Source organism: Haliaeetus leucocephalus, unplaced genomic scaffold (genome assembly GCF_000737465.1).
Source record: "Haliaeetus leucocephalus isolate CR32 unplaced genomic scaffold, Haliaeetus_leucocephalus-4.0 Scaffold317, whole genome shotgun sequence".
Lineage (NCBI taxonomy): Eukaryota > Metazoa > Chordata > Aves > Accipitriformes > Accipitridae > Haliaeetus > Haliaeetus leucocephalus.
This window is the reverse complement of record NW_010972753.1, coordinates 3,027,484-3,053,836: the sequence shown is the minus strand read 5'-3', so window position 1 is coordinate 3,053,836 and position 26,353 is coordinate 3,027,484. Positions and strand designations below refer to the sequence as shown.

Below are 26,353 nucleotides of genomic sequence, written 5' to 3'. Positions count from 1 at the left end.
AAAAACAGACAGTAAAATTAGAGACATTTGGACTGGCACAAGTATAATCTGTTACCAATGCCAAAATGCAACATTTACTATCTCCTAAAAAAATCAGCTAATACGCTCTAACAGTGATGTTAGTTACCAGTCTGGACTTTTCAGGAAACAGCAACGTGATATCAAATGTTTATGAAGCATGTACTGTTTAATATAAAGCAAAGAGGACAATGGGAAAAAGAAACTCACTTTCCAGTCTCTTTTGCAAGATCACACCAGTCTCTCCGGACTATATCCAATCCTTTCAGTTCTTGTTTAGTTACATATTTCCCATCTCCTGTTGGTTCCACAATCAGAGCAGCATATTTCTTCTTCTTTAACAGTAGCAAGGACTTAAAGACTCCATCAATATCAATTTCCAACAGTTTATAGAGCTTGTTCACTTCACTTTTGATCTGTGAATGCACCAACATTAAAACCAAATGCAACACCTTAGTAACTATGGACAAATTTAACTTCCATCTAGAATTGTATCATTCTTAAGTTTTAAAACAAGTAACACTACACACTGTGTGTTTGCATTCACATTTTAAAGACTCGTTAGATATCATTAAGCATGAAATTAAGTACACAGTATTAACTATGAACTACTATTAAAATTAAGGTTCACCCATTGGCTTCTTCAGGATTTATAGCTTGGTATACCTAACTCCCTAATAAAATTAAACTGGGCAGAGAAGCATGGGACTGAATGTGACCTTGCAGATAACTTGACTCCAGCCCGTTTTGCTAGGGCGGCTACTCCATCTAGCCTCTCACATAAATTAAGCGAACAAGGGATTTCAGAGTAGGGATCCACTTACTAGGAAAAGATAAGAGACCGTCATTTATAACATGGAAATTGCTTTATAAAAAAGGTGTCTTGCAAAGGCGCTTTTTTTTTCTCCCCCCTCCAACCAGGGAGGGGAGGGAGAGCTATGACTGCAGACCAGAGCTCTGTGTCTGTTGAGGAAAAACACGCACAAATGGGCAAGTGTTTATTTATACCCTTCCCCACAATATGCCTACTTTTTCTATAGCCTGATTTCTTTGAGAGGAAAAGGTGCCATTTTTCTACACACAGGCTATGTCTTATCCACATACAAAAGCTTGAAATTGCACTTGATATGTTGCCTTAATATAGTACAAAATATCAAGTGGCTCCACATCTCTTACCTCTATTCTAAGAGGATAGAAGTGCAACAGCTCAAAACAGCATGTACCTTTAACAAAGAACTTCAGTTCCAGTACACATTCGCCCACCTACTGGCTCAACTAAAAGTTTCCCACTCGCATTTTTCTTTCTTCATACATTTTTACTTTACTTTCTTCAACAGAATACCTGCATATCACTCCTCAGACATCCTGTTCTGTCTTCACATGTTCTACTCTTCATTTTCTTTCCTCTACAACTTTCATTCCCTCTTGATTTTCAGTATCTCCCTAACCACCCTTACTCCTCTGTTATTTCCAGTTCTCTCGTCAGAGACCACCAACTATGAACTATCCTTTTCTCATGCCTCACTGAAGTTTTATATAAATTAAAGTTCTTTCGCCACCTAACACATACCCTCACTAAGACAGGAACAGTACTTCCAGCATAAAATCTCATTGGTTTTCTACCTAGCTTTGGGCCCACATTACCAGTGTTAACCAAAACTTTCCTTACAAATTTTCCATGTATATGTATTATGTATACGTATACATATATGTGTGTATTTAATTTTTCTCACTTAGCTCTCCCTTTTTCCTATTGCAGTAGCTATCATCACTTTTAAAAATCTGGGGCTATCCTTAGTAGTGTTTTATATCCCTTGTATATTTATAAGTTATGAAGGACATCATGAGGCAAAACTGTTTTGTCAAAAGGTTCGTATTTTACTCGTTAAAGCAAAACAGTCAAACAATTCCTCTGAATATTTTTCTGCTATTTTTTTTCCAAGTCTTCTAAATTATTTTTTCTATATCATACTAATGGAGTGCTTAAAAACCAGCAACAGTGCAGTATTGAATGTACTGGCAAATCTGATTCACAAGGATGCACAGAAAATGAGAAACGTATGAAATTCTGCTGAGTAATGACTAAAAGGGGCATGGATATAAATAATGGGGGTTAAGGGCAGGGGTGAACACAAGCAGAAACCTGTGAGACAAGGCATTAGATGGGAAAATTCAGAAAGAAGATGAGAGAATTTTCTCCAATAGAAAAACAAAATTAATGTCTCGGAGGAATGCTTCATTGCTGAAGGCAACCTATAAATTGACACTCTGCATCAGAACAGAGGTACATACGCTAACTGCTCTCACAGTAACTGTTTGCATTAAACCTGTGTGCCTTCCATACAGTCTACATCAAAACAAAAGTATAATGCATGAAATGTAAATAACCTTCATCTCTGAAAATGATATTTTGGGAAAGAAATTAATATGCAATAGAACAGTGACATTTCTTAAGAGTGTTCCTCATCAACAGATACAATTCTCTATCCTGATAATTTTTTACATGAGTTACACCCCCCCCATTCTCTCAGTAAACCTGAATCAAAATCAGAAGTATTTAACCTATGATGATGATTCTGTCAGACTTTATAAAAATTATTATCATTTAACTGCTCCTCTGTAACATTTACCCAGCAAATGGGAGTACAGGGACAAAAACCAAATCAGAATGAAACCACACACACACACACGGCTAGAGTGAGATTAAACTTTCTTATACACTACTATATATACATTTGAAACTAAATATAGTCTTGCAGGTGGCAAACAAAAAAGAGATTGCTTTCTTCCATGCCATCAGCCCTCCTGCTACTTGGTTATGACATCAAGTTGTTATTCCTTTTTCCATGCTCCTGAGATGCACCTACTTCTGAAAGTACCAACCTAGCATGAAAGCAGAAGCATTCTAAAAAACCCCAGAATCACTCTTGCCTTAAAATTACATGACTTTTGTTTAATACCATACTGAAAAAAACCTCAAAGTTTTCTTTGTTTTTTTTAGAGCTTCCATAGCTTTCATTTTCATCACAATTTATTCCAAAACCAACTTCTCTTACATCTTTTCTTTAAAATGTTCTGAAACATTTCTCGCTTGTCTTCCACAATTTCGGAGAGCCGCAAAATTTCCACATCATGAATTGCCAACTGCTAATCAAACAGATCTCTTCCATATCTAGTATACCTTGGAAATTAATATTTGAATTTGCCACTGGAAATCTGATGGCAGATAGAGTGTAACACACACTACATAACTAAACAAAACTAAACTGATAGACATCTCTCATGTCAAAACAAAAATCATTAACATCAAAATTGTGTTCACATTGTAATTTTAACTAATGTGGAGGAATTGTACCTTACATTTTGACTTACCAAGTATTCAGATAGCATCCTGGTAACTTAGGATTAGTAAAAAAAGCTCATTATACAATGAAATGTTTCATTTAATTTAATCACTTCGGAAAACGCACAGAGTAGCTACGTCTGAAGACAGGGCACTGAACTTTTACTACTCCATAGCTTCCATACATCGTCAAATTCTTCCTTGTGGCCTATTCTCTGCTTATGCCATAGAGTCCTCTCTTAATACCATCTGCTCCACTCAGTGTTATAACACAGACATGCAGGAAAGCTCTAAAAAGAAAAAATTCCTTACCTTGTTCCCGAGCTTGAAGACCTCATCCAAATTGGTGCTATTAGTATTTATCATAATGGAATCTGTGTCTCCATAAATCACTTCAAGGTTCATCTAAATGAAACAAATTGCTTTGAAAAACAAAACAGAACTACTCCATCTTTTTAAAGTCCCACCTCATTTTCAAGATTCAAAAATACCATTATCTGTATATTATCCCTTAAATACTAAAGAGCAGAAAAACGTAAAGTAAGTTTTTACTGAGAAGTCTGTACATTTCATTAAGACGTACATGAACTTAAAGAGAATGATGAAACTTAAATCACTGATATGTTTAAAAAAAAAATCACTGTTCAGTTGTGTACCTAATATAAGTGGTTAGAATTTTACTAAATGAATGCTAGAAAAATAAGTCAGTGAACAAGTCTAATCTTGAGAAACAGCAGGAACTCTAATCAGAAATAATTTTGGACTGCTAGGACACAAGAAGATCACTTAGACTCAAAGACAGCTGGACAAATTCAGACTATTCAGATGAGGCATTTAGCCAATGTGCTTGAAAGATAATACCACAGTCAGGTATCCTATCCCATTTGTAGCCATCACAATACTACTGCAAAAAAGTCATTCTGGACTTAAAAACAAAACCCAACCCAAAAACTTAGATACTCTATTTCAAACAAATCTAGTGAAAATATTGGCTGGTGGATACCATAACTGACAATACCACAGTACTGCCCAGATTAGGCTGCTCTTCTTACACTTTTTCAGATTATGCAGGTGGCTTCATATTTCCATTTTCTCACTCCCATCCTTTTTTTTTTTTCCTACTGTAATCTAGTTACATGTGTTAGTCCTCCCTGGGGCAGCAGATCTTTCAGGGAACAAGGCACTCCTTTTGCATAAGGATCTAGCTACTATCACCCACAAGTTTTGCATCCCCAGGTTGAACTACTGAACAATTACACCTGGAGATGAACACAAACACGTACTTGATTCCTTCTCTCTGACTGACACTCTGCCCTTTGTATCATCTCTCATACTGATCCTTGTAATAATTCAAATGCCCTGCTTGGAAAAGATTGTGTTCAAACAGCAGCCAGACTGCCATAATACTCTGGGATAATGGATCAAACTCTAGACAAACCGAGGCACATAAAAAAGCCTGAGGTGCATATGAAAGGCATAGCAAGGAAAAAATGTCACCAAAAAAATGGGCAGATGCATCCAATTACATAATATTAACTTGAAAAAATGAAAACCTGATGTTTTCAGTGGTGGAAAATCAATGCAGCTGTAAAAACTGCAGCATGGCTATGTCCATGTTGAACTCCATATAGTCAAAAAACCACCCTGTGACAGAGTTTAAAGGATGCCAAAAAATAAACCATAATAAAACACTAGAACACATGGTGTAACAGGTCTATGAGTAAACTCTAATTAGCACTGTTGCTAATTTCCTTGAAACAGTCGCACATAGGCTTCAAGCAGGGGCCAGATCATATCTGTGGTAGGAAAAGAAAAAAAGCTATAATCCATTAGGAAGGATTACATTTGTAAACCAGGCATCCTAAGAAGTGATTTCAGGTCTGTTTGGGTTACAGTTCTCCTAGAATAAAAAAAATTTCACCAGGTGTGCTCTTTAAGGGTTGTTGTTTAATGAAAATGCTCAGCATTACCTTTTGCACCATCTCCTTGGTATGCATCAAAATCTGAAATAAAAAAAATAATCAAAGATTAGTGTATGATATAATTACAAGCTAACACATGCAAACATATCCATTAGGTTGCTAACTCCAAATGCTCTCACCTTTCAAAACAAAGCAAACCACCTCTCTCCTGGCAACACACAGTCACCTCAATACTCCCATTACATGAGTAAATTCTCATCTGACCTTGTATTAATGCTATTATTAACTCCCCTAAAACAAGATTAAAACAAATCTCAAAATTGCATGTGCACACACACATTCTACCTTAGGAAAAAAAGAACATTGAATCAAATGCTCAAATAAAACCTAATCAGGAAGTGCCAGAATTAAGCCTCTTTCAGTAATATAGGTCAGTTGTCTCCTCCATATCCATCATCTTATCTCTTGATGTCATTGAGTCTTTTCCCCCAAAATGTCCTGTCTTACTCAGTAAAGCCTGGATGCTGCTCACTTAACAAGAACCTAGTCAAAAGGTTGATTACCCTTAGAGTGATCTCAAAATGGGTCATCAAAAAACAAACTCCTTAGGGAAACCACAACTGGGACAAGGAGCTGGGATAGAGGTAGGATAAAGATGTTGACTCAGTGAGCAAATCCGTGTGTAACGAGGTTTGTTCCTCAGCCAAGAGCTCATCCCAAGTTCCCTGAATGCTCTGAATAGCAATTCTCTGAACCTTAGAAATAGCTATAGAGACTTCACATGAGTAGGCTCCTGCTTCCATCTCTAATACTGGTCAGCATAGGGGAGAGGGGTGGAAGAGCGTACCATCTGAAGCCACAGATACAGCTGTAGCGCAGAAAAGACAAAGTAAAACTAGCTTGATGAACAAAACGTGTAGCTGCTGCAGCAGGAAGGGCTTGGTGAAGTTTGCACAGCTGCAAAAGAACCAACATCTGGTCCATTCCTTCAGTCACCTGGCCATGTTTCCACTGTATTCCCCATTTCCTTTCTCATCAGCATCCTGGTGCTCTGGCACACAGCTCCAGATTCCACCTGGTTAGTCCCATTTCCCTGGTTTCAGTCCTCTCCATCCCCACTCAGCATAAACTTCAGTTCTTTTTCAGCTAGTCCTGCTACTTATATATTTATACTTTAAATTTTCTTAAAGAGGATTACTTTGAACCACTTGTTATATTGATGATAGATCAGAGTCTGTTAGGTGAACACGAACAATTTGGTACTCTAGCTTTAAAGATAGTCAGGCAACACACTATTTTAACAGGTTATATTAAATTCAGTAACCTAGTCTAAGTTTTATTATTTTTCATACATTAAATTGCAATACTCCTTGGCCATATTTGCCAAAAAGGCAGAATTATGACTTGTAGTCAAGAAGTCTGTGACAAGGAGCTGAGCAGTAGAAATTAGCAGGGATGAGGAAAGAAAAAGGAGAAACAGGGAACAGCTGGCCATGCTTAGTGGGAGTACGACCTTCTTCAGGGAAATCTCATTAATTTCGTAAGGCCAAGGAGCCTAAAATGAATGCAAGAGTCTTGACTATCATGATATTGACTATTGCTATTACAGCAAGCAATTCTGAAACAAAGGTGGAATGTCCGCCTCTACATAACAGTACACAAACAGGATGACAATGCTGTCATTCCTTCAACATTAACGGCAAGTTTTTTTAATATTTCTGAACCCTTAAACAATGAACGATGAATACTAAAGTATGATGCTCCACTACGCTTTTTCAGTTTGTTTTAAATTATGCACCACAGAATTATGCACTAAAAGCTATATTCCACTGGCATTCTTAGTTTTGCAATGCTTGACTTTGCAAACTTAATGTTCTGTTTCAGCATAGTTTCTGTTCAGACACATTTCCTAGCCGCTTTCATCTTCGAAGAAAAATCACTGCACCTAAGGATGGACTCAAGTACAAAGACACGAGCTAAGCAAACATAATATACCACTCCCTTCAAGGCCCTTAAGGAAAGGTTAGGTTCCAGACCACAGTGTAACTTTGACACAGCTGACTCACAATGAATGTCCTTATCAGGGTTATTCCCCAAGCACATACGGATACCTATGGATTTACAATCTCTGGGTCAAGTTCAAAACATCCAGTTGGTTTATAGACCATCCACTGATGCCGCAAACTAGGTACTCGGACAATGTGATGACTGAACACTGCTGATGTCCCAAGCTGCAAAAAGCTCAGCTGGCCTCAACCTTCTATGTAGACAAAAAAGAACAGGAAGATGGTCAGTCTTAACTGCAGATTCATTCTAGGCTGAATGTGCTCAGATGCACCCAATTCCATTTTAGTCAGAACCTTAAAAAAGATATTCCACTCGTATTCATCTCCTAGGGAGTGATTCAGATGGCACCACCCCACCACCTTTCCATGGAGTTTTGAAATTATTCTAAAGACACATATCACTGGTACATGACATCAAATTTCATATACAGTAATCAGAGTTCTAGCTTATTCACCACCCCACCCCCCCTTTCTCTCACTTAATTAGCTAACTCCTACAGAGAAAGGTTATACCTTTCCCTTAGTACTCCAAAAGCAAACAGGAGTCCCCGAAACAAAATTTTAAAATTGGACAATTAAGAGTTTACATGTAAAAGAAAAGAAGGCCTACCATTTTTTCCCTTGATAATCTCTGGCATTTTCTACTTCATTCTCTGAAATAATGCTTTCTATTAATAGTTAAAAAGATAACTTTTTTTTTTAAAAAGGATTACACCCTACTAAAAAAAATTGTTTGGCTGTGCAAAGACCATTTCTCAATTGTCTCCAAGGACAGCAGTGGATGTAAGTAGTAACAAGACAGTCACAGACAAGTTAGCTTCATCAAGTGAATGGCATATGCTAGTGCTACCCATTCTGACAGGAGATCACTTGTAAGTGCCAACAGCTACAAAACAGAAGGTTATAAAGGCTTGCTAAATTCATTAATAAGGCAGTCGGTAGTTATCTGATTTCACAGCAACACCTGCATATTTATCTTTTCATTACCAATTGGATGATGGAATTTTTTTCAAGCACATTTCAAAAATCTGCCAACTTCAAGTGTAGAAAAAAAAATAAACTTTGTAGTTAATTTTTCCCTTAACAAAGTACAGCTGTTGAGAATAATTGTTCAAGATCTTACCCTGTAATGTCAACTGCAGCAGAACAAAGAGTATTTAATTAGCAAATCTATCCAGTAATTCAACACCTATTATATAAAATGCCTTCGTGATTTTATTCAGGATAATTTGCTAAGAGGGTTATTACTGACATTCAGATGAAATTTAAAATTCCTACGCAAGTCGAGTCATAATAGCAGTAATGATCCCCCCAATCAGGAGATACTGTGTCACACAAGGTTCTTTTGCAATGCAGCAGCCGATTTCCTGACTTCTTAATTCCTGGGCTCAGCTCAGTGAGAGCCCTTCATGCCAATATTTCAGTCAGCCATACATCCTTAATGGGACTCTATTAAAATACCTAGAATAAAAATTACTTTTTTTTTTTTTTTTTGTTAAAAAGAATGACAGCACTGCTATCATATCAATCATTAGCAGTTTCTCAGAAATGCACAGAAAAGGAAGGGAGGTTTATAGTGAGGCTGGGAAGACAGAAGAAAGAAGGAAGAGAATAGGAAAATTGTTACTCGGTAGTTTCCTTTTGCAAATAATATTGCACTGCTCATGAGAGCTGGATTGTGTCCTACTGCAGGCAGTCCAAGTAGGAAGAATTAATTGCCTGGCAACCCATCTGTACAGCCATGCCCCCTCCCCCCAGCAAACATATACTTCTAAAAACCTGTGAACTTCTCAGCACAGCGAACATCTGTGAAATTCTATTTTAACTTTTTTCTTGCAAAAGCAAGACTAGAAACACATTCTCTCACCCATGAACTGCAAGTCAATATAAACTGAAAGATTGTAATTGCAGACAAGCAATCAAACTGCAAAATTCCCTGTCCTACTTCTACTCCAACTCACTAATTACTTAATTAAATGAGGACGTAATTTAAGAAAGGGAATGTTTAAAAATAAATAAATACACAAAGAACAGCTTTACTATTATCCATTACATCAAGTATTTTGAAAGATTCCTTATTTAAAAACCACTAAAGAGTACCTTCCAATGAGAGGATGCTTATGTGAAAAAAAGCTAACATACCTGAGTTAAAAAACAATGGGACAGGGCACAAAACTAACACACTGATGCAAAGATTTCTCCTGAAGACACACAAACTTTCTGTAGATTCCTAGGGCCGCAGATGTGAAGGAACCAAAAGGGAGACTTAAGACCAGACTGAAGACTGACTGCAATGATTACAAAAATATTGCGCCAAAGATGCATACCAAAAAAAACCAAAACAAACCAAACAAAAAAAAATCACTTATGCATAACACTCTTAAGGCCTTGGCAAAAAAAAATGTATTTTTGAAGACTCCTGTAGTTATCTAGTGTAGACCTCATATTTTTTTCCATCTCAGCTGTCTACTTCTGCAATTATATAGTAAGAAAATAATTCTGTCATCAGCTTTAGAAATTCATATTAGCTAGTCCTTCCCATGACACAGAACAAATGGGCAGGAAGAACTGTGTTCCAGTATGTAACACCAGTCACTAATCTATGTAAGAAGTATTTCTGAACCCATGTATTTTTGCAACCTATTCATTAGCTTTGCTTGTATTTTGTGATAAGTAGCCTCTAGCACTGATAAACCATGGCCACAGGATGCTGCAAAAAGATTTTATTAAGGAGGATTTTCAAAAAAGGTTTCTATCGCTGGACAAAAAGGCACATATGCCACAAGCAAAAGTGAAAGAAAGATGGAAGCCTTCTTAGCCACAAGGAATGAAGCACCACTATATAGCTTTTTCATTAGACAAGGGACTTAGTTTATGAGTGACCAGATTCAAGTAGTTAATAAATAAGTTTGTTTCAAAGAGTATTTGCTGTACTTGGACAATGCATTCAAAGTTACATTTCCCAAAAACCTTCACTCTTAGGAAATGTTAACAGCATCAGAAATACACCCCACCCTGCCAAAATTTTCCCTTCCAGGTGTTTTGTTTTGTGGGTTTTTTTCATAAACACTGAAATTAACTGTCCATACTCCACCCAACAAAGTTGACAGACGTTAATACAACTTTGATAGAGGCTGCGTATAAAGCCAGTCTTGGATGGTGCACCAAAACCAAAGGGAGAATGGTTCCAAGGGCTGAAGCAGTGTACACAAAGATTCAGTAACACGTTTACATGCCAACAAAAGGTTGGATCTTCTGCCTCATGAACAACAGAAAACACAAAAAAGGCAACAATAGAAACATGCTGAACACAATCAAAATCCTGTGTATCTTTGTCACATTTTGACAAGGAATGCAAAGATGACAGTAAAACACTGAAGATGATGATGTGAATCAAATTACAACTTGAAGACAATGTTCCCTTAGTGCCAGAAACAACTACACTTTTAAAATTCTACAGTACCTCTATTTCAAGTATTTGTGGTGGGTTTCACTGAAGAGAATAGGAAAACCAGAATTAACTCCTTACCAAGTTGTACAATTATTGGTTATTCTGCACAATATATTACAAACCATGCTATACTAAAGCAACTTTTGCCTATTTTGGAAAGGATTATTTTCGTACTAGAATGAAAGAAAAAACAATGAAATAGTCCTGCAGCTTTGGACAAAAGTTTAAAAAAAAACAAACACAAAAAAACCCAAACAAAAACCAAACCACAAACAAAAAACAACACCCAAAAACGTCGGTGTGGAAATTAATTTAGAATCTTGGAAATGGAGGAACTGAGTGCCCAACAATGAAGTTGAACACTTGGGTGCATATAAGGTAACCGACCCAGTTCTGACCTCACTTCATCATCCCAGAAGCAGTAACAACACAAAGTCCAGGTGAATAACTAGCTGTGAAAGATGTCTGTACAGCATGGGCATCTCCTAACCCTCCACAGTCAGTAATGCTCCTGCCAGACAAACCAAACAGCAGAACCAGTGGCAGTTCCTAGAGAAGCACCAGGGCTCACAGCCCACCCACGGGATTATTTTCTTTCTGACCAACTCATTCAAAACTGAAAGCCTAAAACAAATGAAGGAGCAGGGAATTTTTTTCCCTGTTTTACTCCATAAAAAAATAAGATCTGCAACACCTAAAAACCCTTGAAGAACATGGTACTCAAACCAATTTCAGCTTATTAACTCTTAGGAATATTTTTTTATTTAAGTCCATTAAATAATTCTATGCTTGATGAACATTTTGTACTTAAATGTAAGACGCAAAGGTAGCTTTATACTTAATAGGAAAACCTTTTGTGCATTTCAAGTACACTGCAACTACATCAAAAGCTAACCATATCACAAACCATAAGTAAAACCACTTCTAATAAGCAAGAATATGACACGCATCATTTACTATTTCCTAGTAAAACCAAAACATGTGTTAAGTTGTTCAGTATTTCAATGAATACAGACAAGTATATCCTCCATAGAGAAAAGAGCAGCATTTGTTTCAGTGAAATGAACAAACATTTAGACAGGAAAGCTTTATTTTGCTTTGTTTCCCAAATTGAACTGGTTTAACATATTCAGCAATAGAGAATCAGTCTTTCACTAGAAAAAATAAAATGACAAGAACAGTAAATAATTAAAATTAATTACTTATAAACCAAGGCTTCCTGTTTGGTGAGACAAGTTAGAATCTAGTCAAGGTTTACACCAGAGCACAGAGATTTTCCTCCGAATAGCAGCAAAATCTATTCCCAAGTAGGGAAGAATAACCATACCATTCTCCACATCAGGTTTAAGTGGAACTATATTTTTAGAAATTATCTTTCAAATATATAAGCGTGTGTCTCAATCTTGAGGTGATAGGAATGTAAGTACTGTCTCATCTCCCAGATAAGTTACTCTCATAGCCATGTAACTACAAGTCCTAGAGAAATCAGGGCGTAGGTTTCAGAATCAAAAGTGAAGACAGTTTTTCAAAAAGATCAAGTATTTCTGTAAACCAGAAAAAGAAATAAAGCTAATACTCTAAAGACTGAAATATTTTTTTTAAGCAGTGGATAAACTCAGTGCACTATCCAAGATGATGACAAATTCCTTGAGAATCAAATCTCCCCCCCACCTTTTTTTTTAGTCAAAAAATTAGTAACCAGGACTCGCAAGTCTATAAGGCCCTCCTCCTTTATCTTCCAACTGTTAAAGAAAATTTCATTACAAAAAGAAAGGTGTAAAGGAAAGGCCCTTTAAGGCAAGAAGGGAACGTAGAGTTGGCAGGAAGTGAACCTGGATTACTCTTCTAAGGTTCTCCCGGTCAGCATCTCTTAAATAATAACCACAACTTATATGCTTGGAGAAAAGGGAAGGGCTGGGGAAAGACAAGCAAGTGCTAAAGAGAAAAACAAATGCAGAAAACACTTCCTATCTGCTATGTATTCTTAAAAGAAAAAGGACTGCTACTGAAAAATACAGCCTTTTTCTGGAAGAACCATAGCCATTTTGCAATAGGTACACTGAACAGGGCAAGGCAACCTCTGTCTAGGTACACGTATATTCACTGAAAGTGATCCTGAAATTTTATAGGAGATGAGAGGACATGCTAGTCTTGGTAATGAATAGATTCTGTATGAACGTTGTGTCCATCAAAAAAAAAAAAATCTTTGTAAGTGGTTCGAACTGCTTTAAAAGTAAACTGTTCTTTCATCTTGACTAAGTGGTTTTCTATCAAAGCAACATCTATTCAAATTCTGAAAAGTACTTTAGCCTCTAATTACCCTCCTAAGAAAGTTCTCTTACCTAATTTCTTAAATGTCATGCAAGATTTTCACAAAGCATGTAATTTTGTTTCATTAAATTAGATATATTTAGACAACATGACAGTTGTTTTTATGAAGTTAAACAATACTCATTCATAGTCCACGGTTGCACAGCTGGTGTCAGCAGCAGGGTTTTGGTTTTTATGTTCACGGACCTCCTTTTGAGGACCAAGAATTGCTTGGACAAGGCAGGATCCAACTCACTACATGGGGCAGAACCACCTGTGCCAACAGGCTGCCCATCCTGGTAAGGAGAGCTTTAAACCAGGACACCCCAAGTGTCTCAGTGCCACCTTTAATGTCATCTCCCTACTCTGAAGAAAAGGATCATTCTGAAAGCCTCCAAAATAATCTGCTCCAGATCTGATACATTGTTAAGCCTCTCTGATTAAGGAAGGAGAAGTTCCTATACATTCAGCTTCCTAACTATACTGGGATGTTCAGGTTTCCACGGAGCTACTCAAATGCAAAAGTTGAGAGATCAGGTGTAAACAAATGCCTAAGGGTTCACAACTGTACTTAAAAAACAAAGCATGTGGTGAAAGCAAGTCCTTTTAGGATTGCCCAAACGGAGGGGGGGGGCGGGGAAGAATCTGCTATAAGATGGATCTTGCTGCATCAAAGAGACATAACAGGGTAAGTTTTTTATCATGCAGGAGCATACACACAAAGTGCTGGAAACCAGGAACACTGTTGCTGCAAGTAGAGAAACCTTAGTCTTTGACATTGTGCCACCTTTCCTGGTTACAACGGATAACTGAACGAAATTCAACAAAGATTATTCCAATTCCAAAGAACAATGAAACCTGAATGAAATAAGCACTGGTACCAAATGAAGATTTTTACCAAGGTGCCTATGCAGGACTAAATAACTACCAGTGCTCAAGTCTCAGAAACTCACAACCACATTTGGTACTGATCAAAGTAGAGAAAAAGTAGGAGGAGGGCAGGTACCATGTGCAGTATGTCCAAACATCAGCCACTGTATTGATGTGGCTCCTACACAGTCTCTTCAGAGTAGCCCCTGTGGCAGCTCCTAACTGCCTTCCTAAGTGGTATCAGGGAAAGAAAACGGTTTCAACTCCACATGGGACACTTAACCTTTCCTGCTTCAGGCAAGACCTAGTGATAGCTCCAAGGATGTCAAAAGACAACAAGGAACATGCATGGTTAATAGCATGAAGCCTCAGTCAGATTTCCTATTTGTTCAGTGTGACCACTGTACAGCACTTGATGAAGCTGACTTGGATGCAGATGGAAAGAGCTCCTGAGGGTTTGTCAGTGTCAGACACAGTCTTTTTAGAGTATCTCTTCAAAATGAGCTTCCCTAATTCTCTAGATATGTCTGACCAAAAAATTAAGATGGAGCTCCTCAGGACGTAAAAGATCCTCAAAAAACAAAGCAAGCACTTACAAAGCATGTCAGAAATAAAATCTACTGGCCTACCAGATGATTATAAGATGTATGGCTAATTTCTGCCATACTTAGATCTCAATGTAGAAATAGAAATACATTTTTAAAAAAAAAAAGCTCATTTAAGGTTTTTAGCTATTTTTAAACTAACTACAAAAGAAAATTACTAGTTAACAATCCTAAATTGCTTGTTAAATAGGGCTTGCAACTCTAAGTCAGGAATAGGAACTGTAGGGTAGGTTGGGGCAACTTCACCTTCCAGACTTTACGTATAAGGACATAGAAGAAAAAAGGGCCCATGCCAATGGAAACTACTGCCTATCCACAGATATCCACAATAACATACGTATTACAGACATTTAAAGGAGCTAAGGATGGAACCATATTTGATGTCATGGACCTCGCACAGAAACAGAAACATGCTCCATGACACAATTTTGTGAGTACTCCAACTGAGAAAAGCTGAGCTTCATGCAAAAGAAAATTCCTGAAAGGGACCACCTTATTATCAGCCTTTAAGATTTCAGCAGTTAATCGTCAACTGGTCAATTACCTGAAATTGCAGTCTAGGGCTTTTTTAATACCATTTGTAGCCTGTCTCATAACCGAGGACACTTACACTGTTTTTAAAAACAGAACAAAGTTAGAGGCTTATCAAAGCATGCAATTTAATTTTTCAGGACTATGAACTCATGCAAAGAAATGACAGTTTCAGAAGTTACTTTTATGCATTAGTCTGTCGTTAAGCACTCCACGTACAGCCCACCCATTTCAGTATTTAGAGTTTTGAAATTAATAGCAGTATGGCTTCATTACTAATGAAGCCAAGTTGTTAAGTTGTCATTGTATAATACCACAGGATATGGATTTGTTTGTTAATTGTAAAGAATATGGAAATATGAAGACTAGGAAAACAAACAAATGTATTTAACCTTTCAACATGACCCTCTAGGAGTCCAATCCAAATACTGACTTTTAGCCACACATCGGATTAAAGTAGTGGAGTTTTGCCACTCACTCAATCCACATAATTCACCTAAAATGATATTGCTCAACAGGAATATATTTCTATTCTAATGATGGAAAAACCTTAATTATAAATGCAACTAAAGCATGCTACCTCCATAAATCCATTACTGCAAGAGAGGCATGCTGATTATTTTTTAAATCCTTAATTTGTCATTTAGACCTACTGTTATCTCATTTGTAAAGAATTCAAAACACATTTGCACAAAACTAGATTTCTAAACCATTAACAATGTTTATAAATCTCTCACTTATTTCCCTACAATTTGACAGGATTGATTTCATGTTACATACTTTAACTCAATCAATCTTTGACTTTGGAAATTTTCATTTAAATTCTTCATCCCACAAATTCTGTTAAAGAAAGAACATCACAACCTAAAGGTTTTGTTTAATCTAAAAACATAGCTAACAAGCTTTCCTACTTCTTATTACAGGAGTTTGAATCATTAATAAAAAACCTCAGCTTTCACTCATATGCCAAGGAAGCCTTCTTTCAAAGCTCTCTCTTGCTCTTACTTTTCAGTTTAAATAGAAGGCACCAGCACTAATTTACATTATTGTCACACCAGTCATTCAATATTCTCATTAGAATTATACCTGAAATGAGACCTGCAGGGCCCTGAGAGAAGTTTTAGTGCCAATATAATAATCCAACCAGAAGCACTGGTCGACAGTGGCTTGATTTCATCCACTACTATTACAGATACAAATGTTGCTAAGCTTCTTTTTAATGCCTTTAGATTACTAAAGATGTCTAAAATAAACAAACAAACCAACCAACCCCCAACACGGAAGGAAAGATAGGGATACGTTTTAAGAATAGAAATCCCCATAGGAATTTTCAGGTATTCTAAGACTTGGTTTGAACTAAAAAAAATATAAACAAAATCACAGAATTACAGACGGGTTGAGGTCAGAAGGGAACTCTGGAGGTCATCTGGTCCGACCCCCCAGCTCAAGCAGGATCACCTAGAGCTGACTGCCCAGGACCATGTCCAGACACCTCTGAGTATCTCCAAGGACGGAGACTCCACAACCTCCCTGGGCAACCTGTGCCAGGGCTCGGTCACCCTCACAGTAAAAACGCACTTGATGTTCAGACAGAGCCTCCTGTGTTTCAGTAAACAAACAAACAAATCTATCAGTCTTACCATTAAATGGCACAAACACCATGAAAAAAGCCCATACACATTCCCTTTAGAGATCAGAAGAATAACAAGTGCCCAACCTCAAGAATACTGATATTTTTACTTACTAAAAAACATATTAAATCTGCCGGGTAAAAAAAAACACACCTGCCCACCAACCTCTGGAACACTTAAGAGATACTGCTGCTTTCTGACATAGGTGACACTATTTTTAGAATGTCCTGATGAGCTGCAAAACAAGAGATTTGAAAGGATTTTCCCAGGAAATATACATGCAATACAGCTGATAAGAGACATCTTTTCTCTTTTATAGGTCATATTCTTTTCTGAAGCAGGGTATCCTGGGTCCTTTATGTTCATTTATAGGAAGATATACACTTTAATATTCAAAGTCAAGAACCAACCACAATCTGACCAAGATCAATAAAAACGTTACCCTAAAATATTATCTAGAATGGACTTCATTACATCTTTCTTGAGCTTCTGATCTTATGATACTGGCAGCTACAATCTTAAAAAAAAAAAAGGGGGGGGGGGGGGGGAAAAAAAAAAAAAAAAAAAAAAGGCTGACATGAACCTCCACAGTTCATCTACTAGCCCATCACTGTATGGTTATTCAGATCAACTACATTTAACTACATGTCTAGAATAGATCAGATGTCTCATCCACCTGAACTACTATGATTTTTCTGTTTCAGTTCTCCCTTTTCATGATTAGTTGCTCTGCTACAATCCATCACATAAGAAAACTGTCACAAAGCTGAAATATGGCAAATTCAAAGTATTTGAATATTTATTTGATTAAAGTATAGAAGATTATCCTTATTTGGTTAAAGTACAGAAGATTATCCAGTAGAAGAGAAAGGTAATTAACATCTAATTTCAAAGCTTTTCAAATGAGCCTCATCCCAACCACACTGTAAGAGTTCTACACTAAAGAAGTTTCTCATTTTCATTCAAAAAGGCACACCTGGCAGACCAACAGTAACTGTATGAAAGAGAACGGAAGACAAAGAGGCACTCAGATCAAGCAAAAAACATATTCCCCTCTCTCTTCCACATGTGCTTGCAGTCATGTCATCAACTAAGTAACATCTGACTAAATGAGGTACACTCACCCTAACAGAGAGAGGTAATTTAACAGGTTAGACAGAGGAGAAAAGATATTTAAATTGCCTGGAAGTTGAGCAATAAAAACAACTTACAAAGCCTGTAGCATACAGACTTCTAGAGTGACTTTTTAAAAGGGTTTGCTGACACTGCTGGTGGTTGAATCTTCAAGCTTAAAACCAAAATCATCATGCAGGTAATTTTTCTACAACGGCAGAACAAAATCTCCAGTCTAAGCTGGTCATTTACAATGGGCCTGTCTTCCACCAGGTTAGAGAGTCAAGCTCCCAGCACAGCCACAATGCACATACCGTTGGGACTTCTACAAAAGATGTTGCCTACTTCGAGAGAACATCTGCTGTTTCTGGTATTCAACATTTTATTTCCATATGTTGCAAGCATCCTTTTCTCCTAAGGCTTTTCACTGTGCTGCAGAAGAAACCACAAGCAACAGTAGGAAAACAAAATAACCAACAAAGACTTCTATGGGATCCTTCAAGGACATGACAAGTTTTCCAAGCATCTTGGTAATAAAAGGAAATGTTTCATATATTAAGAGAAAATACCAAAAGCTGTTACCAATACAGAAATTCTACGTGATGAGAATACTAAAGATACCGGCTAGTAATAAGTCTTCAAAAACTGGGTAAACTAACATGGAGTGAAAGTCACTTCGAGGCTCATGTCAGAGCCAAGCCTACTTAAAAACCAATGAAAAAGGAGAAACATTAAAAACAGCAAACTCTTTGTCTTTCAAAGGATGACATTTCACAAAAACCACTTTTGATCTCACCAGCGAGCAATATCTGAGGGGCTTGTGAGGCAGACATCTTCCATACTAACGTCTCCCTATAGAAAAAGCAGGGACAGCTATACCCAAGAAGCGTAGATGTCCCATGAATCCAAGTCAGTCATTCTCAGTGAATGCTTGGAAGGCAGAGGTTACAACACTTTAAGATTAGCTGTTCCTCGCCCCCCTCCGCCAAAATAACAGATGTATCTTGGAGCAGAAGCAGCTTCAGAAAAACACTCCAATTGCTGCTCCTGCTGCGGAGACGGGAATTTATGATGGGCTATGGGAAGCACCCCACTGGCCTCAACTCTGAAACACCAATGAGGGCTGCATCGTAAAGGACTTGCACACTGTGAGGGACTGCAAAGCATACCATAAAACAAGAACACCAAATTACAATCTTAATCTTGCTTCCAAGCCCTGTATTTTCAGCCCTCAGCATAGATCTTCCCCCCACAGAAAGCATTAGGTGTCAAAAGGTTCATAGACTTGGCTCACTGATTGATTCCTAGTCTAACTGATTTGTAAGGCTAATTAAGACATGGCCAAACTGTGTCCATGTCTTACTTAACATTAGTGTTCAAGCAAGTTTCACACAATCTGATTAAAATTGACTAAAAGTGTCTTACTTCAGTAATCACTTAGACAGAATGAATTTTACATTAGCAGGATCAAGCACACGTCAGGCCTCAGTGGAAATGAAAAGGGCTTATAGTAATAGGATTTATAAATCCACCACATTAGGTTAATGGCTAAATGATTTACATGTAACTTTTCCCCCTCCTCCTCACCCTTCAACTCACACACAAAAAAATCCTATATTTGGCACTTCTAACTATGAGTGCCAAGGCAAAAACAGCCGTTCCTTTTAATTAGCTGAAAATTAAAAGCCACGAGTGATCCTTCATTAACTCTTTCACAGCAGAAATAATCAATTAGATTTTTATAAAGCCAGGATGCTTGAAGACCCTAATGACCCGTTTCAGACAAATGCAACGAGCTATCTACATGCGCATAATGAAGCTCGAATGGTTTGAACCAATAAATATGCAACTGATAAAAGTGAGATCCTTATAAAATTGGCAGTAATCGAGTTCTTCATATGACTATTTTCAATTGTAGAGAAGACTCTAAAAGCCCTTGCTCTTTCTCAGCCAGCAGCAATTCAATCCAACAGTTAGTAGCAGTTACTAATGACACTGGAATATAGATGGCTTAAAGCCAACCCTCCCCCTTTGCGAGTGCTGGAATGTCCTACACCATGTGGTAAACCAGGTGCTTTGTTTTGTTCTTTTGGCAGCTGAAGCTTTCATTTTCTGGAAATTTGAAAACAAAGTCATTCAGCTGAGCCCCTGCAGCAGCAGTCACTTGCATCTGCTACATTTACTGGATACAGGCATGGAAGAAGTTCATCCACAAGTCCTACCTGTCCCCCACCTCTCCCAAAAGCTAATACCAGGTCAGGTGGGAAGAGCAAAAGTTCAAGTTAAACGCACGCCACCCTTGTTATTCAGCAAAATTAATTAAAAATTGTCGGATAACAAGGTCAACATTTCTCAATGATACAGTGCTTTGCATTTTCAGGTCACTGTACAGACATTAATAAATGAATCCAACACCAGGATTAAGGTTAACTGCCAACACCATATGTTTAAAAATAACTTATCAAGCATCTACCCGTTGTCACCAGGCACAATTACATTATCACCACCTCACTTTCTTTTCATGGCATTAGGAGGCCGGCCAGCCAGCCAAGCAGCACCCCCTCCCCTCCCCTCCTTTACAGCCCAGGTCAGGAACCCAGTGCCCCTACACATCCAGGGGTACCAAAAAGTTAGGGTTTATAGACATCAGTCTGCTCCTCTCGTGGAAATTACTGCAATTTATTTTTGCTCCGAACAAGGTCTATGTTAGATGAAAGCACCTCAGAAGGAAGCGGCGTGTTTTCCAGCCCTGGCCCTGTGGCCCAACAATAGCAGCAGTGGAGCCCGTCCCCAGTCCTCCCCTCTCCCCCGGCCGCTGGGGTATCGGGTTCACATTCTTTCCCCACAAACACTTGTCCGGTGTCACACAAAAGAGTGACCAACAAACCTGATACAGGGCCGTTAAATTCAGACAGCAAGGCACCACACAATGACCTTTAGAAGAACGATATTAACAGGTGGCTGGTGTCTAATACAAATAATTATATTACACTTTAGCAGCGTGGACCAAAGTGGAAACACATTGTCTTGTCATCAGCAATTGAATAAGCCAAAGTAATGTTACCAGAATACCCTTTTAACACTCCTCTCTTACCTCCCCAACTACAGAGAACACCTCCCATCACGGAGCAGGGCCAATGAGCTCCCAACTCTATCACAAGGTATTTCATTTGAAAATTTCATCAGGGTATCTGACATGTCCATCTCTAAGCAAAAACAGCCCCTCCATCCTTTGGAGATCACACAGGAATCCTTCACAATTAAATTCAAGTGTTGCTTATTAATTTACCGTCTTTCCTCTTGGAAGCAGTCCACTGAAAACACATCCCTACTTCAACTAAGAAGAAAGAAGCTGGTAACATAGGTGCCCCTCAGCAAAGTTCTTCAAAACCTGGAAGAGAAACTACGCTACAAGTGATGAAATTAATTGCCCCTGCTCACTAATTAGTTTTTCCAACATCAATCATCTCAAGTTAGCAACAGTTTTCATCAACCTTTAACCCTGAGACGAGTCCCTGTTTTGACAGGACAGACAGCTGTGGCGAACGTCCGCAACATTTTGGGACAGACAGCGATTTCCGACCACATCCACAGCCGAACTCCACCTTGCTGGGGCACAGAGGGGACCCACGGCATGCACCCCCCCAGCCCTCGCGAGGCTCACACAGCCTGGGTGCATGCCACCGGCAAGTCAGGCTGCACCGCGCGGGGCCAAGCGGCAGATCGGTTTCCTGTCAGCTGCGACACGGCCGACACTTAAGCTGCTTAAAGGCTTCTCATTCTTTGCTTTAGAAAGGGGAGGGCAGGTTCAAGGACACTCCAAGCTTGTCAAGTGTATAGTAGGGAGAAAGCTAGGAAACCACACCTCAAAACAACAGGGTAAGCGGTAACATACAGCTCAAACGTCCCCACACAGACGGACGGTGGAAGTACTTGGAAAAACAACAAAAAACCCACCTACAGAGAAATACAGCGAAGACAGACTTAACTGCTTAATCTTTCATGCAGTGGTGCAAGCCGTCTCAGCCTTCTGCTCCTACAGCAACAAGCCACAAGCAGCACATTCATTAGTTCATTAGGGAGCCGCTGGCGAATGCCTCGGTTGGGCTGGAAGAGCAGAGCAGGGAAAGAATAAAAGGAGCACTGGCGCAGGAGATGCTGCTGGGTACGTCTCAGCAACTGCAATACACCACTCATGGCCAGAGCATCCTGACAGACCCAGAACATCATCCCTCCCTTCCTACCTCCCAGGCAAAAAGCAGGTCCTTGCTCTCCAGGCAGAAAATGGCCCCTCCATTTGGTTTACCCAGAAAACAAACCAGAGTCTGGCCAGCAACTCCCACTTTCATCCTCTTAAAAGAAAAGCCAGTTTGGAGCAGCCAGGCGAATGCTGCTGGCTGGCACCTGCATCACCCTGGAGTTCATCAGCAGCTGGTCCTCCCCTCCTCAACCCACCCCATACCCTGAACACCTCACTTGAATTCAAACAGCTGTGAGAGTTGAATTTTACACAACAGGTTTGGGAACTTGATTCCAGGCTCCCACCTCGATCTATAAGCAACATGGCATTCAACTAGAGAGGCCAAAAAAGAAGAGCAGTGGTGATGACAAATTTGGGAAGTGACTGGAAACACAAAATGTGGATGCTTTGGCAGCAAAGACATCTAACACTTTGGAAGGAAGGGAAGGAGAAAGAGAGCTATTAAAACAGACAAGAATTTGTAAGGAAGGCAAGTCAGCAAGAAACAAAATCCAGTTGTACAATACGCCTCCAGTATCCTTATACATATAAGTACGTAAGACCTGCTCTAAAAGGTTTTCCTCCACCACAAAGAAATCCCACCCCTGTGGAGTCAGCGGCATCTTTTTCTACGTTTTCTGCCTGTTAAGGAGATATGTGAGTAAGTTTTGGCTCCCCTGTCTCTATTGTACATGTTTTTTTCTGTGTCTTCAGCTCTTCATTTATTCCTTTACCTATTTATTCTTTTTTAATATTCTGAACCCTGGAAACAACAGCAAAACCACAGAAGACCTACCCCCCAAAAAAAAGTGTCAAACAAGCAGCATCCATACTACAGTGACATGGCTAAATTATGTATAAACATATGAGTCAAAGCATCGCCTCAAGAGTTAATGCTTGACTAAGGTACGTTGAGGTAAAAGAAAAGGAGGGAAGTGGAAGGAGAAAAAAAAATAATAATAATTAGATCAACTTTTTCTAGATCTTGACTATGTGACACTTGGGGTAAGAAGGCCCCTTGTTTTCTTTCTTTCTGAACCACGCTCGGGCATTCAGGCCTCTCTGACACTTGAATAATTTCAAGACTGAATTGAGACAAGTGAAGCATCACTTTCTCCTTGCACAATGCTTTACAGAGATGTAGACTACAGCAAACAATTTCCTTAAAATAAACTAAAGATACAAGATTGTGCTCACCTGGGAAGGAATTACAGGAAACCTCTTATAAACATCAAGTACATGAACAAAGAATCCCCTGAGCATTAAACAAGGTAAACATTGAAAGGTCCAATCTAAGGGATTATTGAGTACCAATTTTTAAGTACAAATATTTTTATGTTGTGCCAGATGGGTAATACACTGTTCCTTCTCTGGCTGACCACACATAACTTCTTGTAATTATGCAGCATTACCTTTATCAAAGATACCCAATTCATTCAAATTCTATCCGAGTCATCTGTCACATAAATTATAAGATTTCAGTGTGGCAGAAGACTGCAGTGATTCCTTATTGACCTTCCTGTATAGCACATGGGCCGTAAAATTTTACTAAATAGTCTCTACTTCAAGCCTGTAACTTCAGGTTGAGTGACAGCATAATTTTTAGAAGCAAGGCATATGATCTTGATTTAACACAAATGATGGGAAATCCACAGCTACCTCTATGCAACTCCTTTGCCACAAAGTTAAAGAACTGAAACATGGTTCATTTATGCTGCCAACTGCAGGGACTCTGAATCTGCACCAACAAACACAAGAAGCTGATCACATAAGAGGACCCGTAAGACAGTGAGGAGGAAAGAGGAGGAAGAGTTGAACTACAGATGCCAAGCCAAACCACACACATTTGGGACATCAGACATTTACAGAATTTTGATTCTTGGCTCCTCTGACTGGTAACGGTCTCTGCCACAGCAGGAAACCAAAACAACACAATTGCTTCAACACTTTATGAAGAAAAACTGAAGCAGCCTGCAGTCTACCACATGGCTAAAAGGCCTACTAAGAAATCCAGGACTGAGTCATAAAGCCCAGCCCCCTAAAAGCACACATCACAGTCCAATTCAAAAGGATATCTGGCTCCCTTTTAAATAAGGTGAAGTTGTTTTTTTGGTGTTTTCTTTGTCACTTCACTGGCCATGACAGACAACTTAAGATAGATATTTGTTCCTCATTGAGCCTCATTTCAGGGCCCCTATCACTATTGCCTTAAAAATAAATTATGTTTCCAAGGGAACTCCTGGAGAAAAATGTATTTTGTTGGCTCAGAGAAGTCTTGTCACAATGGCTGCTCGATTATTCCCTTGAGGTAGACAGACTAAGTAGGAGGCTTTATCATTATTGAAGCAGATGGGTTATTAGACACGACACCAACAATTTTAGTAGATTCAAACAAGGAAACTTGGTTTCAAGGCTGAAATATCAAAATGAATCCACTGTGGAGGAACCCTCTACCTTATCAAATAGATGCACTTGATAGATACCATTAATAGCATCACATCTACAGTGCAATGATTTAACAAAGTATTCTTACTTGTCCTTCCTCGCTGAAAAGTGTAAAACAACTGAAATGGGCATTTAGGTTCCTCTACATCTTTGCAGGTTGCACATAAATTAAGCTGCAGTGTCCAGTACTTCCACATTTATAACTCCTCACCTGAAGGGTAATGGTTATGAGAAAGTCACGAGGATATTTCTTTTCTGCACTCCTCATCTTTTTGATTCTGGGCAACTACAGTCTCTTACAGGAGAAAATTAAATGTTGCAATTGTAAATACTAAAAATGAGAACAAAAAAGCACCCTAAACAGTAGGTTTAATACCATAGCTTAAAATACGCAAAATTAAATCCTACCTTCAGAACTGTTCCTATAAAGTTGACCCACTGCATGTGCGTCAGTATTTAAAGTCTTTATAATGTCTCTGCATACTCCAGATTCTAACTTGTAAGCTGACACTACTCAAAAAGGGCAAAATTACTATGGCTACAAAGAACCATCCACTGTAAAATTCCGCAGATGCTTCTAATAAAACACACTAAGCAGCCTATCATGCAAAGTACTTATCCACCCTTTTCACTTGAAACACAGTGACATCTTTAAAATTCGTACATGAGACATGTCCATCTACAAAGTACACTCCTAAACCCATTAAACTTCTTCTCAATCTCTACTTTAAGAATGTAAGTGACAGAAAGAGAAAAGTAAGGAGATCTATCTAGTGGTTAGGCTTTTTCATTCCTGGAAACAGGAGTTTCTGGGATGGAATAAATACCTGACCTGTTCCGTGCAGTTCCTGAAAGATGGTCCTAAATAAAGATTTGCATGCTGTCTGTAAAGAGGGACTTAAAATAGTATCAGAACCCAGATCAAGACACTTAAAAATCTGGAGATTCAGCACCTGAACCTTCTCCTGATGGCATTTTGGAGAGTGACCAACAAGAGGTGCATGTTGGCACTATTCAGTCATACTGCTATTCCACAGTCTCACCATAGTAATTTTTCCTTTTTTCACTCATGAAAGTCATCTTCACTTGTAATTAATTTCTGATGTAAGCCCTACCATCTTAAATATGAACTTAGGTATTAAATATTTATTACTTAATAATCCTTTATACTTACTAGATCATATTACTCCAGTAAATTTATTATTTCTCCTATCAGACACTTGTAGGCTGATACAAGCCACATTGTAGTACACTAGTGGCAAACAACAGAATAACTATTTAGGGGTTAAATTCCTATGGAGTCTAGCAATTCCCATGACTCTAAATTTTCCATTTTAACCAAATCACAACTTCTGTTCAAAAAAAGTTTAATGAATGTGTATGCTAGGTATTTAGTCTATTCTAGGAAAATAAGAGATGACCTTCACTCTAGCAGCAACTGGTTTATACTGTCCAGCTATGCATACAAAGGCATTCTGTGTTTGCTTTGATGGCTTGCACATGCCAGGGGTTGATGTCATTGATAGATTGCGGCTATTGACATTGCTATCGTTCTCACACAAAAACTTTATTAGCATAACAGAAGATCTGAAAGTGTGCTATCCCACTTTCTAAAAATCTTCCCCATCTGCTGCTGGGTGACATACGTAGATCACCTTCCCTTGCCTATTCGCTAGAATTCAGCGGGCACTCGAACTCCGCGGGAAGGGTCTGGCCGCATCTGTCTTGCGAGCAAGGCTATTGTTTATGAGATAATTACTCTGGCCTTGTTAACTTGCAGCAATAATCGAGAATGAAATCACCTAATA

The 26,353-nt window shown here is 38.5% G+C and overlaps 1 protein-coding gene across 1 annotated transcript in view; it reads right to left on the bottom strand.

Moving 5' to 3' along the window:
• POLA1 (polymerase (DNA directed), alpha 1, catalytic subunit) overlaps positions 1-26,353 on the bottom strand; it is a 199,183-nt gene that overhangs the window by 123,559 nt on the left and 49,271 nt on the right. Inside the window, exons 26-28 of the mRNA XM_010571305.1 lie at positions 5,332-5,364; positions 3,674-3,766; positions 229-434 (exon numbers count right to left, since the gene is read on the bottom strand). Of these exons, the coding sequence (XP_010569607.1) occupies positions 229-434; positions 3,674-3,766; positions 5,332-5,364 (332 nt within the window). The remainder of the gene's footprint in view (positions 1-228; positions 435-3,673; positions 3,767-5,331; positions 5,365-26,353) is intronic.